Source organism: Cydia amplana, chromosome 3, assembly GCF_948474715.1.
Source record: "Cydia amplana chromosome 3, ilCydAmpl1.1, whole genome shotgun sequence".
NCBI classification, from domain to species: domain Eukaryota; kingdom Metazoa; phylum Arthropoda; class Insecta; order Lepidoptera; family Tortricidae; genus Cydia; species Cydia amplana.
The window spans coordinates 3,798,883-3,814,257 of NC_086071.1; the positions used below are offsets into that span (position 1 = coordinate 3,798,883).

Sequence of the window (15,375 nt, forward strand, 5' to 3'; positions counted from 1 at the left end):
CCACGCGTATCCATGAAGAGCTACCACACCTGCGGACCGACTCGTAAACACCTGAATGTTATTCAATACCGAATCCACTATTCGTTTTTTATAAAATTGCAATCGATTGTCATCATAGGCGTCATCCTTTACAGGAAATTTGTATTTGATAAAACTTTTAAACGTCAAATTTTCCGCTGTAATTCAACCTTATCACAATATTACCAGGGAAATAAAGTAAGTGTGAAAACTACTTTTACATTTCGAACTAATTTAAAGATATTTAGAATCATTAGTTGATGAGGTAATAGAGTTGGGTATCTATGTCATTTATAGTCAACGTTTCGGTGATCTATCATGATTTAAGGCCACATACCGCAGGAGTTTACGAGATGCCAATGATACAGCTTTATAGCACCTAATTGCCCCAAAAGTACGGATAATACTAAAAACTCTTGTATTCTGAACCACACTATTTTTCCGGTAAATTAGTTTGTTTTTCACCCGTTGCCACAGCTATATTTTTACCAAAACACAGTAAAAGCAACGGGTGATTGTTTTTCGAACAGGTGGTTACAAAGAGATGAGATGGAGATATGAACTAGTTTGAAAGGGTGCCAGGGAAAATGTTAAGAAAGACGTTTTTCGGAGAGCGTTTCTCTGCCATAAAATTAATGTTGCGTGTTATAAAGTTGGGTACAGAAATAGCAATGTTCTCAGAAGTTGCGTTGGTAACGGTATACTCCTGCGGGAAGCGTGTTGTCGGGTAAAATACCATACGTCTCGTTTTGAGAATCCTTACCATTAACCTGTCGAATCCCACGATATGACGTCACCATAAGCGTTCTGGCTTATATATGAGCCGTGGGAGCTGACAGATTAAAACATATTCATAACATAATATAAGTAGTTCACCTTTAAATCTCGTTGGTTAGCACCCAGATTTCAATAAACACCAAATACCTAAATACTTACCTAGAGTATTTTTTTCAGTCTGAAGACTGATTCTGATAAATTTACCTACTTACTTACATATTATATTACTTATTTAATTACCTTGCAAGATTTACTTAGCTAAAGACTAGACTCTGCCAAAAGATTTGCTGGTGGGAATTGAAGGTGTTACTGTGCCACTACATAATTTATATAAAAATATAAAATATATTTATTTTCACCTCACAAAGGATACATTTAACAATATAAACTTTTAGATAGGTAGAGTAAAATACTAAAATAAAACTTAGATTTATCTAATACCTTTAAACGAGCAATTCTTGTTTATTTATTTATGTATAGGTATATATATTTCGGGGATCTCGGAAACGGCTCTAAGGATTTCGATGAAATTTGCTATATGGGGGTTTTTGGGGGCGAAAAATCGATCTAGCTAGGTCTTATCCCTGGGAAAACGCGCATTTTCGAGTTTTTATATGTTTTCCGAGCTTTGCTCGGTCTCCCAGATATTATCCTTTGTGAGAGACTGGAGTCTGAACTAGGCGTAAACTTGTAATACAGATCTCCAGGCCCTCACCTCGGAAGACGAGGAGTAAGATTTACTCTTAAAAAATAAGTTGCAATGTATTAAAAATAATGGCTCCAAAAGAAAGTGTCCTCCCCCTCTAACTTTTGGAACATAATGGGTCGATAAAAATAAATATATATATAAATGAGTTATCACAAAAAGTACCTATTCCCGTACAAAGCGCTGCGAAGGTCCTCCCTGTTGCTTGTTATGTACAGGATAATTATATTACTACCCCTGTTTAAGGCAGCCTATTGTAACGGATGGGTAACTTACGAAACCCTACAAATCCTACAATGACCATAGACTAACATGCTCTTGGCCGGTTTTTAATCGAAGCTTGAAACCAATTTAGGTTACCTATATACATATATCCTTGCATACCTGATAAACACTAACAGAATCTGGTTCTGAATCCTGGGGCAGCACTAATGGCAGTGATAACAGACACATCAAGCCTTGCCCTTTCAAATGAGTCATTGTTTGTAATTTGATTCAATCAAGTATTTTGAACACAGACCATTTGAATCATACCAAAGCAAACCAAGTGCAACATATGGTTTCAATGTTTACGATGATCTAAGGGCCCATAAAAGGGGTGCGCTGGTGCAGAGATTTTAGCGCCTTATAAGGAGTGCAGTCTTACCTTTTTAAGTGCCTGCATTTATCATGCTTTAGTAACCTGTAGCGACCTTTATCTTGCCTCGAACGTTATCGCGAGGCACCAAATAGATTTTTAGTACATTACTGCAGACGCCGGGAAAGAAGGGCTTGCCGGGTGAGTAGGTATAGCCGGCCGACCGTAGGGAGGCCGGATAGTGATACGAAGCCGGCAAGACCTTTTCACGGCTAGGCATGTATAGTGCTTTTCTCAAACATGCAATGAAATAAAAAAATACACCACTCGAAAAAAAACAAATTTATAATCTTTATAATAAAAATCCAACTTCACAACAAAAGTTTTTTAATTTTCCTTCCAATCCCGCCATAATTGTTTTTTTTTACGGAAGTCGTCCGTATTTCTCGTGTGTAGTGTTCGAATAGACCTTACCATTATACACAATCTGATAATAAGAATCTCAATTTCTATAAATAAAATAAATGCAGAGGATTTTAAATATTGTCTATGATCTCTGGTGACTTGACGTATAGACGAAATTTTAAATTTATTCATCAACACATTGAATCATACAGATTCGTAGTCTTAATATTAGTACGTTCGTGTATAACAGGCGTTAACACGGATATTTTGGTCCGATAATCATTCATTCACTAAAAATATTTAAAAAAAAAATATAATTCGGCTGTTTAGCCTGTTCATGGACACAGACCCCATGTTTACATTAGAATTTAAAAAAAAATTACTTCCCGGCCTAGGCCTTCAATTTCGTATGAAATTCCTTTACAGTTCTCTGGAGTTGCTCCGCCCTAAACGTGATACTTCGAAGCCTGATATAACGCCCGGAGCGGCGACATTTCATTGCATGTTTGAGAAAAATAGTTACCTAATACCTATACACAATGCAAAATACGTAAATCAAATAAATATCATGAAAGTCATGGAACAAGCTTAAGACCCAGTAAGTTCGCGTTTTACTCTCACTGACAATGAGCGTAAACGTAAGCGAGATGTGAGTGCGTGCCCGAGAGCGCGGATCTGATATCATATTTTTTAATTTTAATTTTATTTAAGACCGAGAACGCCTGGAAGAGCTATTGGGCCATGAAACATCTAATGAAAGGAGACCTACCTCTGTCACTTAAACGTAGGCTCATGGACATGTGCATACTTCCAGTCCTCACCTACGGTGCTCAGACTTGATCTTTGACGGAAGCTTAGAAGTCGAAACTCGGGGTTTGCCAGAGAGCTATGGAGCGCAGCATATTAGGTGTGAAACTAAGGGATCGCATCCGGAACACCACGCTGAGCTCAAATACCTACTCAAATAAAAGATGTAGCTCGAAAAGCGGCAAAGTTACAGTGGGACTGGGCTGCCGCATGCCGAATGACTTGTGGGCCAAGATAACCACGGAGTGGGTGCCCCACGAGTCAAACCGCGGATCCGGCAGACCTTGGACTCCTTTTTGAACGACTGGCCAGATATAGCTCAGAACCGGGATGAATGGAGGAAGAGGGGGGAGGCCTATACCCAGCAGTGGGACACAATAGGCTCACAATAATAATAAAAAACTAATTGATAAATTTTTGAAGTGCATTTTAGATCTATATGTACGTGATTTTTTTTATCGAGCGAAAGTCAACTCAGGATTCGAGTCGATACAGTCTCTCGAGGAAGGCCTCAAGATTAAATTTATGGCAGCCGTATTGTGATCCCAAAAAGCACTGCGACTTTTTAAAATCTGCGTTTTCTGAACCTACTGCACCTTAACCACATTAACCTAGTATGGGACTCACAACAATTAGTTTTGTTGTCCATAACTACGAGACGACGTAATAAACATTCCGTGCTCATGAAAGAAATAAAGGCCCTTGCGGATTGGAAGACCCTCATTTCCGTAAGCAAGAAGGTACCTACAGCTGTTATATTACCCATATTTAGAATGCCCAGATTTACAATGTAAAGATTGAGTACGAGAATAAATATATAATCATAATCTAGACATATTCGCGCAGATCTATTTTTAGATAAATATTAATAAGCCGACAGGTGCGGGTGGGTATGCTGGCAGAGCATGTCGTGATATGAAACGGTGGACTAATTGTCAACATAATAAAGAATAATTTTGTCGTTTATTCCTGGCCGGGTGACTTACACCGGTGACCGCATAGCAGACTCTGAGACTGGCCCATCTGTCGCCACCTAGCTCACACACAAGCGTCATATCGTTTGTCATATCAGATCCATTCGTATGGACATGACTTGCTTGCCAAATTAATGACTCAAACAGGTTCCTTGTTTATTTTTGCCGCATTTGTTGTACCTACTGATTTTGGAATGTAACGCCATATGGCAACTGCCAGCAAGTTTAGTTTTCAGAAGCGTGTTATTATTAAAATTATGAATCACAGGTGAGACAAAGTTACGTTTTATAATTGCAGAGCAGTTGACAGCTGAGATGCTTGTCTTGAGACGTTCGACGTTCTTTTTGCAATGTTTTGAGAACGCGCAATTAAATTAAAGGCAGGAATGAATTATGTAGCGAGTAGTATTTACTCAAAATGAAAGCAGTAGATAACTTGTTAATTAAGTGTCTGTTCGGAAAGAGAAGAGTCGTGGAATGTATTGGGCCCCATACATTCCACGACTCTTCTCTTTCCGCACAGACTCTAAGTACTGAGACCCGACTGCATATTATCTTCTCTTAACATTAATTTCAGTTTCAGTGACACCTTTCATGCGAGGCCTTTCAAGCGTGCTGAGCACAGAGACGAACTAATGTTTGACGACCGGCCTGGTCTAGTGGGTAGTGACCCTGGTCCCGGGTTCGAATCCCGGTAAGGACATTTTTTTGTGTGATGAGCACAAATAAGTATTTGTTCCTGATTTATATTCGCGATAAACTCGACAAAAACTCTTGAACGGATTTTCATGCGGTTTTCACCTACCAATAGAGTGCAATGATTATTGGGGAAGGTTTAAATGTAGGTATAATTTGTTAAGGTTTTTTGTAGCCCGTGCGAAGCCGGGGCGCATCGCCTGTATTAAATATATCGTTGTCTGAGTAACCACAACACAAGTCTTCTTGAGCTTACTGTGGGACTTAGCCAGTCTGTGTAAGAATGTCCTATAATTTAATTTATTGAATGTTGATGTGTGTTAAAAAGCGAGGCTGAAAGTCAGAGGCCCGAAGTGACCCAGTGAAACAAAAGCCTGAGCTGCAGGAGAGCAGAGCTTGGACACGAACCAATAGTCAAGAGCGAGACCGGAGGCCGCACGTCTCTATGGTTTCACATGAAAGCGCGCCTTGTTAAGACGCTCCAGACACACCACATGCCTAGAAACGATACACAATTTCCAGTGCTCAAGGCAGGCACGGATCAGAATCACAAACAAGCTGTCTTCGATAAAAGGCACTAAATACAAAATTATAAGGAACGGACGGCAATCAGGAAGGACTCAAACCCCTTGAGCTGAGAATCTTCACTGATGTGTCCAAAACAGACATCGGGTTGGGCTCTGAAACTTTCTCAGAAGACCTGAACATGTCCATCACCACTCCGCCCATAACTCAGTATTCCAAGCTGAATGCGTGGGCATCATCAATGCGGCGGCTGCCATCACTGGAAGAAAAGTAAGTAGGATTCTCCATCCGCATACTTTCCGACAGTAGGGCAGTCCTAACCTAATGGATCTAAAAAGCCACATACATCAAAACTCAAACACGAATGCCACCTTGTCGTAGGTCATGTGCGAACACAGCACCGAATTCAGAGTGCAAGTGGGTCATCGAGAGCTAAAATCTCTCCTTCATGCTGTCCGAGATATGGGGCACTGAGGTACACCTTGATATCGAGCTCTTATATATACGCCAGTATTATACACAACAAATTGCATACGATGACACCATAAAACTTGATATAATTTTTCTACTTCCTTGTTTATGACAGTAGCGTTGGACGGGGTCAATATTCCACCAATACTTATATCCAGGTTTCAAACTTGGCAACGTTAACTACTTTATTGACCAGTTGCGTGGGCAGATTGAAGTTGTTTTCAATTGATTGAATAATGAATGATTGAGTGATAACGTTAGTGGTAGAGGCGGGCCACGTGTTGAAGGACGAAGTGTTGGGCGGTTGGGGGTGCTGGCGGTGGCGGTGCGCGCGAGGGCGGCGCCCGCCCCACCACTGGGGCCGTGTGCAAGCCGCGCATAGACTACGGTGGCGCGGTGCCCTCGCGCATCATTCGACCTCCGCGCACCAGTCTCGGCAACACCGCCCTGAACTGTACACGCGTTCGGGAGTTAGACTCTCGTAGCGAATCGACGAACAGGTCCGTTACAGTGAAAGTGACAACGAACTCGCTGTCATAACATAACGCAACCGCGCGCGAGTGTTTACGCGGCTTCTACCAGTGCAACTATTATTAGAGATGCAAACCGTGCTCCAGCGTAACTTTACCTGAAGCGCCCAAATTAGGCGCGCGGCCGTTCGGGCCCGCCTTTGCTCTACCGGAACGGTCTTTACGCGAATCGCGCCCGCATTTTGGTGGAAGCCGCATACTTAATCCCCCTTTGGTACTTGTGTTTGTTGAGCAATAAGTGACAGTTTGGATGCGGTTGATGTGGTGCAGGCGACTTGGATTACGGCCAAAGAACTATACATTATCTAGAGCAAATTCTACTAACGAATTTGACTTGATAATTATTTTTCAGTGGTAGTGGTTGTGCTTCAAAATAATACAAGTGATAAAAACCTTTGTAAAAGGATGACTAAGTATCATTCTAAGCTGGAGTTTAACACGACTAGTAGTCGCGCCTAATTTAAGTCGCCTACCCTCAACGACTGCGGTCCGAGCTCGATGGACGGCCCGGTTTGAACTTGACTGCGTTTTGTTTCAGGATAAGTTAAGCGAGCACAATGCCTTTCAAACCTGCAGATAACCCGAAATGCCCGAAGTGTGGCAAGTCCGTGTACGCGGCCGAAGAGCGCGTCGCTGGCGGATACAAATTCCACAAGACCTGCTTCAAATGCGGTAAGCTACCCAAACGCTCAGTTCAGTACAGAATTTGACTTGTACCTGAAGTCAAATTCTGTTCTCAAAGAAGTTCATAACTCAAAACTAAAGTTTGCCATTAGTTGAGATTAGATTTAACCCTTTACGGTCAAGATATAAAAAAATACAATTCAAACCATATCGCTTTCTAAAGTCCTAAATATTCTGCATAAAAAAAAGATGATGTTATTAGGTTGTAATTTTTTCAATAGAATATCTAAGCGTGCCCTATAAAGGGGTGAGCTGCCATGGTATATTGTACCTACGTTAGTGTTTCCGTTTCGCTGTCTCTAAGATGCACCCTGTAATCAATGTTTGCCACTCAGGTATGTGCAACAAGAGCTTGGACTCCACCAACTGCGCAGAACACGAGTCTGAACTGTACTGCAAAAACTGCCACGGACGCAAATACGGACCCAAGGGCTACGGCTTCGGCGGTGGCGCCGGGTGCCTATCGATGGACGCCGGCGATCAGTTCAAGGAGCCCGCGTAAGTAGCCATCCACTTCTCACTCCCGCCGCCCGCGCCACTGAGGGTCTTTCCTTATCTAAGGTCGCATTGATGACCGGCCTTTGGGCCCGTGCGTAACAATATTAACAGCGTGTATATAAAACTCATACAAGTAGAAAGCGCGCGCTCGGCTGTACATTACGCGCCTGACACGTGCATGACCAGTCTTTATGTCGAAACAGGAATTGAGCGCAGCCGTCGCCCTGATGCAGCGCTAACGAGTCGCCAGCACACCCCGGCCACCCAGCGGACTCACGGCCGCACGCCAATCTGTTCTTTATAGTTAGGGTTATTTATCGCTATCGCTTAAATTATTTTGTTTATCAGTCTATTATTTACTATTTATAAAAAAACAACAATAAAAGAGTCGACCATCAAACGTGACTTAGTTGAGTTGACACTGGAGCGCGGTCGAGCCTCGCGTGGCAGAACGAGATGCGAGCTCGAGCGCGCTCCTACCTTAGATCCTTTCCCCCCTTCCGAACGGGCGACCAAACTGCGGAGCAACGGTGAGAAACCAATCTGTTCTGCCTCAGCACGGCTTCGCAATGCTCCAAACGCACAATACTTAGATTGCATGCGCCGACTGCTAACAACCCTCGTCTTATAATTTTCCCCGCTACTGACACTCTCTCTAACCTTCACTTAACGCTTCTTCTCGGCTCTAACTTAAGCTGATATATGTGATGGGATAAGGAAAGCGCCCTCTTTGTTGATGTGTATAGTGCTGCAGCGAGGCTGTACTCGGGCCAGCGCGGAGCGGGCGGCCGGGAGCCCTTACCTTCTCCCATTACGGCGGAGGTGCGCCGTCGGTATCAACTGCTTCGCCGCGGTGTGGACGATATTAGTGTAGCGGAACCCGGACCGATTTTGCGTCCGGCGGCAAGCTTTTAACAACTCTTCTGTCAGCGTTTGTTGCACGCAGTATATTGTGACGCAGATGATAACGTGTTGTGTGTATGCACAGAGAGGGCGTGAGGACCAACGGAGCATGCCTGGAGCCGCGCGTCATCGCCAAGGCGCCGCCCGGCGAGGGCTGCCCTCGCTGCGGCGGCTACGTCTACGCCGCGGAGCAGATGCTCGCTCGCGGAAAGGTCAGTCATCCCTGCTGGGTACATTCACTCATCAGCTGTAAAGTTGCCTTTTACATAAGCTTTAAATTGCTGAAATATGACTTGGTATAGGTATTAATTACAATTCCGTCTAAACCTCTAAACTAAAATAAAAATAACGTGGCTTTTTATTACTTACGTAAATCAGAATCAGTTATTAACTAAAAACTTGAACATGCTCGAATTTAAACAATATCTCTGACAGACAGACCTGATGATGATGCTTGTTTTTCGACGTGAAGAAATAAATTAAATACTTGTTATACCGTAGGGTTATCACAGACGGTGCTTCAAATGCATAAGTTGCAACAGAACACTTGACTCAACCATGCATTGTGATGGCCCGGATAGAGACATATATTGTCGAGGTATAAGATTGTTGTCCCACGAGCCCACCTGTGCGGTAACACCACACCACATTTGTGATAATAGCTTGCACCATGTATAGTGAGCCCCTGCATGTTCTGTGATCTTCAAATGTTCGCTGTATGTCCAGGCGTGGCACAGGGAGTGTTTCAAATGCGGCGACTGCTCTAAACGGCTGGACTCTGTTAACTGTTGCGAGGGCCCAGACAAAGACATTTACTGCAAAGGTTCGTCCTACCAGCACTTTCTATTAACTTTCCAATAGCTGCTTTATGTACTCTATCATCCTGGCTAATGGTCTACCGACACAACCGGAGGCTGGATGCCAGTGTACATTGGTTAGCTTTCTTAAACCATTTCGAAAGTTTTTGATTTCCTTATTGCAAATTTTGACTAAAGTTACAAACACATCTTGAATAGCATCTGATTTTACATTGATCATAGCACGCAATTTGTGATTTGTCCGTTTCTAATTCTAATGTTTTTCTCTGTAGTATGTTATGCGAAGAAGTTTGGTCCTAAGGGATATGGGTACGGAAAGGGAGCCGGTGTTTTGCAGAGCGACTGTTTCGCCAATGGGTAAGACATCAGAAAAACTACGCGAGTCATTTGGCGAGCTCACAGCTTTTTTGGTGTAATGTCTAAATAAGTGTAAATGCGCTGTGGTCTCATCGAATGACATGTATTAATTTTAATTTGCTTTCGCTGTAGGATGCTACGCACAAAGATTTGGTCCTAGAGGTATTGGCCACGGGGGAATGTCGACCCTCGGTCTCATGTGTGATTTAAAGGACTTGGAGTGGCAAAGGTACATGTATAGTGTGTCACCGAGACCCTGAATGGACGTAGTCTATAGGACTGCAAGTCTTTGAGTTTTCCAAGATAAATAACACAGAAATCTAACACTACATATATTTGCTTATAGACGCTTTAGCAAATGTTTTCTCATTAGTAATACATATGTATAACACGTAGTTTATGGGGCCTGTTTTACCCTCATTTTACCTACTTATCACTTTAATCTACTGACCTCAGATTAACCGCACGATTCACGAACGCCTTCATACTCCTTAGTAACATGTAATGTTAAACTTCTCATATTACAATACCTACAGGTTGAGGTTATTTCCATCGCATAGTCACTTTCATAAAATCAGCTTATAATACAAACAAGAGATGGCAGCGTGCCAATGTGAAAATAGAACGTGTGCTCGCGAACGAACTAATTTTACACGTTTCATATCGGCGAGACGCCGCGGTTTTGAGCTTACAACACGTAATCTGCTGCAGATCCCTTACATAAATTCTATCTTAATGGGACATAGCATCGGGAGCATCCGGACTCTCGCGCAGCTGTTATACAAGTTGCGTAACTAACTCTATCCCTGCGTTTGATGACTTTCGTTTCATATTCTCATTCTGCCTTGTTTCCTAATTCACATTTAAGCTTATGTTATTTAGGATAGTTCCCTCTAAACTATATTCAAATTAAGGATATAAAACCGCCCCGATCTAATTGAAGTTTCCGTTAATCAAGTCTTAATTCATCAAGTTATAATTCCAGTTAAAAGCTGTGTTTATAGTTTTTGAAGCTATTAATATTTTTTGTAGATGATTATTTCAATTATATCGGAGAGAAACATATTTTGTTTTGTATTTAGTAAACGTTTTCGATTAGCGTTAAAATAAATAAGGTTGATAAAGTAATGTTCCCTTAATAGCTTGTTCAAAGCTTATTTTCCTACATCTGGAAGTTTTTACAATCCAGACGTACTTAACACAAGCATCCAACCGTTTTTAAACGGTGTTTGTACTGTTTGTGCTCCTGTTGTACGAAATTACGAACAAATTCCCCGATCTTATGAGCCATGCTTTTAACCTAACCATTCCAAAGTCTACATTCCTGCCTTCCTAATATACAATTTGTGTACCAGCGACCAAGCACCCAAGACCACGTTGATCGACACGACCTCGATCATGGCGCCGCCCGGCAAGGGCTGCCCGCGCTGCGGCGGCGTGGTGTTCGCCGCCGAGCAGGTTCTGGCCAAGGGTCGCGAGTGGCACCGCAAGTGCTTCAAGTGTCGCGACTGCACCAAGACCCTGGACTCGATCATCGCGTGCGACGGGCCCGACGGCGAGGTGTACTGCAAGACCTGCTACGGCAAGAAGTGGGGACCCCACGGCTATGGGTTCGCTTGCGGATATGGCTTCCTTCAAACTGATGGCCTATCGTAAGTATAGGTTTAAGTACCTAATCATAAATTTCAACCTCAAAAAAAAGGTAATAATAAGAAAATTAACTCGGCAGCCTCAGAAGGACAGAGTTTTTTGATTGTACTTACTTACCGTTATATTTCCTTGGCGCACTCCATAAATTTAACTACCTATTAGCATTTATAATATCCTCAATCATTGAGACATAAGTATTGATTGTGTTTTGCATTATGTACAAACCACGTACAAACAACGAACTGATCAACGTTAAATATCGCGCGGCAGGTGAAGATGACGTGGACAGACGGTTTGCAACCGGCCCTTCATCCGATTTGTGACCTTTGACAGCTTTTTGTATAATTTCAGTGAGGAGCAGATCTCCAGCAGCCGCCCGTTCTACAACCCGGACACTACGTCCATCTTGGCTCCCAAGGGCCAGGGCTGCCCTCGCTGCGGCGGCATGGTCTTCGCGGCTGAACAACAGCTGGCTAAGGGAACGGTGCGTACCTTGTCGTACTTACAATGGGTTGCAATCATTATGATCACCTTCTTTACTGTGACTTCATTTCATCGCGTATTCCAATACAGTTTACGTATTTGGCTTTGATATTGCTATATATACTTTTATAAACGCATATATTGTTTATTCTGTAAGTATAAAATATTAGTTCTCCACACGGTGTTAAAGTAAAACTGTTTCAATTGACCCCACTCTACCGTCCTGATAGGTGAAATAGTATCAAAACTTTAAGAGTACTCTTATAATTATTTTAAAACCAAAAACTATAAAGCTCATAACATAAGTAAGAGCTATTTAAAAGTCTCGATCTTAACCTACCACTTTACTGACAAAATCGAGTTTTTAATCGATAAAAAACGATTGCTTCGTTTGTTGTTCTTTAATTCACTATTCGCCCCTTTTTCAGGTTCCCATGACATAACATTTCAAAATAATAATGTCATAATCATATTACTGATAATGCAATTTCAGATGTGGCACAAGAAGTGCTTCAACTGTGCAGAGTGCCACCGACCGCTGGACTCCATGTTGGCATGCGATGGGCCCGACAAGGAGATTCACTGCCGCTCCTGCTACGCGAAGCTTTTCGGGCCCAAGGGATTCGGTTACGGCCACACCCCCACCCTCGTTTCTACCGACGCCGAGCCCACCGTCACTTAGTAAGTTACAGTTATCCATTCCACTACTGGGCACAGACCCCTTGAAATCATGCAAAACGATTGAGAACTTAAAAACCACCTTTCAATTCCTTTAATGATGTATTCAAGTTTCCTCACAATGTTTTCTTCAGATAAGAGCAACAGGTTTATTGTGACCTGTTTATGATATGTAGAAGTTCCAAAAAACTTATTGATATGAGACATAAGTGGCAGACTGTATTGATATCCAGATTAAGGAATCTGAGAACAGTGTGAAGAATATTGTGTAATTCTGGAATGTTTAAAAACATGATTGAAAAAGCATGAAACCTTCACTGCAGCAATGAGTATTCAACTCGTAATAATGCATACTTTGCAAGGACTTTTCTTTTGATCCCACCCTGTAGTACAGTCATTTCTAGTACAGTCTAGTAAACAACATGGTAATTTCTAGTAAAATATCAGAAACTCCTTAATCCTAAAAATATCAATTTTCTTTCCAGCACAGAACAGCTCCCCTTCACCGGACAAAAGGCAGCAAAAGGCCAGGGTTGCCCACGCTGCGGCTTCCCCGTGTACGCGGCAGAGCAGATGAACTCCAAGAATGGCACATGGCACAGGCGGTGCTTCTCATGTGCGGATTGCCACAAATCTCTTGTAAGTACCAGTTTCTTTTTGAATAACATTACCACAAGATATTTATTATTATATTTACAATTCCTGGCAAGACATCAGCAGTTCCAGACACCTTATTTGCCCTAAAATTGTAGCATGTGTATATAGAGTATTTTAGCATGGTAAGACAGAAGTGATCTGAGTGATGACTGAAGTGATGGAGACATTGTTAACTTTAAAATTAAAGTCATACTCAATTACTCATACTAAAATACTCCAAAGCCTGTTTATAAGGTTACAGGATTTGCTATTGAAAAACGTTATTGTAAAAATTACTTACTTTATTAAAGCTTATATTTGGTTAGTTTTCAAATAGGACTTGTCATCTTCATCATCTCTAATGAGATGTCCCCGCAAGAACTCCTCCACTGTGTCCGTGTCCCACTTCTCTATGGCCACAGTCTCCTTCACGATTCCGTCCTTGTCGAACAACTTGATGATCGGGTCTAAACCGCGTACATACTTGATTTGCAAGTTCGGAAACTTGGCAGGCTTGTCGCCTTTGCAGAATGCTTGAATTTGAGGGTATGCCGGGAATTTACACGTACAAACTTCGAGCACGGCACGCGCATACTTCTTTTCTTTCGGTGCTGAGTCGTCAGCGTGACAACACTCCTTACAATGCTCGATTAGAGGCTCCAAATTAAAGTCTTTTAGCTGATCACAGGAAGAACACAGTAGATTGGCTTTTACAAAGCCAAGAGACGCACAGTCTTCAGTCGAAAATTCTGCATAGCTTTCCTGAATGGCAAAGAGTGCCATTAGGATTAGTACAGGCGAAAAATGTAATGTAAACATGATTAATTTAATAGAATAACTCCCTAATTCTTTGCCTTAGTCGCTGACGCCGCCAATCGCCATGGCATTTATTTGACAGTTGACGTCAATGACGCAAATGACGTCAATCTGACGTGTTGTTATATTTGAGTAACTGGTATACACGTTGAGAAACTGCATTTTATTTTGGCATAACGAAAAATATAGCTTGAACCGATGCGAGGGGAACTTATTGCCTTATGGCCGTCGTTTGTATTCTCGATAATGTTGAATGTTAGTGATCGATAGAAATAGGTACTTAACTAGTAAGTATTTAAGCACCTGTATTATAAGATTATAATGACCTATTTTTTTTTTATTTCAGGATTCCACCAATTTGAATGACGGCCCCAACGGCGAGATTTATTGCCGCAGCTGCTACGGTCGTAACTATGGACCCAAAGGTGTAGGTTTCGGTATGGGCGCAGGTACATTAACCATGGCTTAGTTGAACTATAGAGCTGGACTTTATAGGATCATTTAATAGTGCGAATGGTAGCATGAAAGGAATCTAATCTATTGCCTATAATGCTACCCTCGATCATACCTTTCATTAAACTGGCTTTAATAATGGTTGATCTATCCGATGAGACTAATTAAGTGAATAATGATATATTTTTAAACGGATTATTATGCGCATATATTTTATGATAGAAAGGTATAAATTAAAGGTTACATTCCTTTCATATAATGTACAAAGTGTGTGATGAATGTGTCTGGGCCCTTAGTTTATAAATTCGTCATAAAATATTGTTACTCTTTTATTTAGTAAGATGCATAGATCTAATGTAGCTGTAAGGAAGAATAAAATATGGATAATTAAAAAAATATTTAAAAAGCAAAAAAAAAAAAAAGAACAACGGCATTGTGATTCATGCACCTCAAAACCTTCACATGGATGTGAGGGTGAGGGACTATCCTGTAAACGCAAGAAAAGATTGCAAATAAATGTAATCGTTTCGACCGACCAGATCTTAGTTTTAGGAAAGATCTGAAGCGTCATTCGTCATTCACCTAGGTAATCTTACACACCAAAGATTTTTGTACATATTTCTAATAGTTATAATTTTGATATATCTCAAGTAACAATAAGCTGTGCTAGGGGAAATTCTAACATTTACACTTACGCTTTTAGGCTTCTGCTGTATAACATGCACACAAAAATTTACAAGATTTAAAATAAGACAGCTTATTGCATTGTATTTATATGACCATTTTTGACAGAGCATTGTCTAGGTTATCATTTTTTTAATAAAATGAAATTAAAAAGTCGAATTGTTTTAATTACCTATTTACACAGTACCTATACCTTGGATATCGACAGCATTGGTATGCTAAATAGTTG

At 41.5% G+C, this 15,375-nt stretch overlaps 2 protein-coding genes across 8 annotated transcripts; one reads left to right on the plus strand and one right to left on the minus strand.

The window, feature by feature from the left end:
* Positions 1 to 6,297: 6,297 nt before the first annotated feature.
* Positions 6,298 to 15,305, plus strand: LOC134662383 (muscle LIM protein 1-like). 7 transcript variants are annotated; one of them, XM_063518594.1, is made up of 12 exons: positions 6,298 to 6,456; positions 7,025 to 7,158; positions 7,506 to 7,668; positions 8,657 to 8,783; positions 9,298 to 9,394; positions 9,662 to 9,746; positions 9,907 to 9,975; positions 11,102 to 11,398; positions 11,748 to 11,880; positions 12,373 to 12,560; positions 13,043 to 13,196; positions 14,356 to 15,305. In XM_063518594.1, the coding sequence occupies exons 2-12, from the start codon at positions 7,044 to 7,046 to the stop codon at positions 14,476 to 14,478; spliced, it is 1,551 nt and encodes a 516-aa protein (XP_063374664.1). In that variant the 5' UTR covers positions 6,298 to 6,456; positions 7,025 to 7,043; the 3' UTR covers positions 14,479 to 15,305. The 7 variants fall into 7 exon arrangements, 5 of the variants coding, with proteins under 5 accessions (XP_063374664.1, XP_063374662.1, XP_063374660.1 ...); XM_063518592.1 differs by lacking the exons at positions 9,298 to 9,394; positions 9,907 to 9,975 and adding an exon at positions 9,073 to 9,169; XM_063518590.1 differs by lacking the exons at positions 9,298 to 9,394; positions 9,662 to 9,746 and adding an exon at positions 9,073 to 9,169 and having other exon boundaries at positions 9,879 to 9,975.
* LOC134662384 (selenoprotein F) lies at positions 13,475 to 14,061 on the minus strand. The gene has a single exon (XM_063518595.1). The coding sequence runs from the start codon at positions 14,010 to 14,012 to the stop codon at positions 13,506 to 13,508; it is 507 nt and encodes a 168-aa protein (XP_063374665.1). The 5' UTR covers positions 14,013 to 14,061; the 3' UTR covers positions 13,475 to 13,505.
* Positions 15,306 to 15,375: the final 70 nt, after the last annotated feature.

Bases quoted from the DNA above. Each gene is read 5' to 3' on its own strand.
- LOC134662383 (XM_063518594.1), top strand. From the start codon at position 7,044: ATGCCTTTCAAACCTGCAGATAACCCGAAATGCCCGAAGTGTGGCAAG. The intron at 9,395-9,661 runs GTTCGTCCTACC...TTTTCTCTGTAG, and splicing joins CAAAGACATTTACTGCAAAG to TATGTTATGCGAAGAAGTTT. The intron at 11,399-11,747 runs GTAAGTATAGGT...GTATAATTTCAG, and splicing joins CTTCAAACTGATGGCCTATC to TGAGGAGCAGATCTCCAGCA.
- LOC134662384 (XM_063518595.1), bottom strand. From the start codon at position 14,012: ATGTTTACATTACATTTTTCGCCTGTACTAATCCTAATGGCACTCTTT.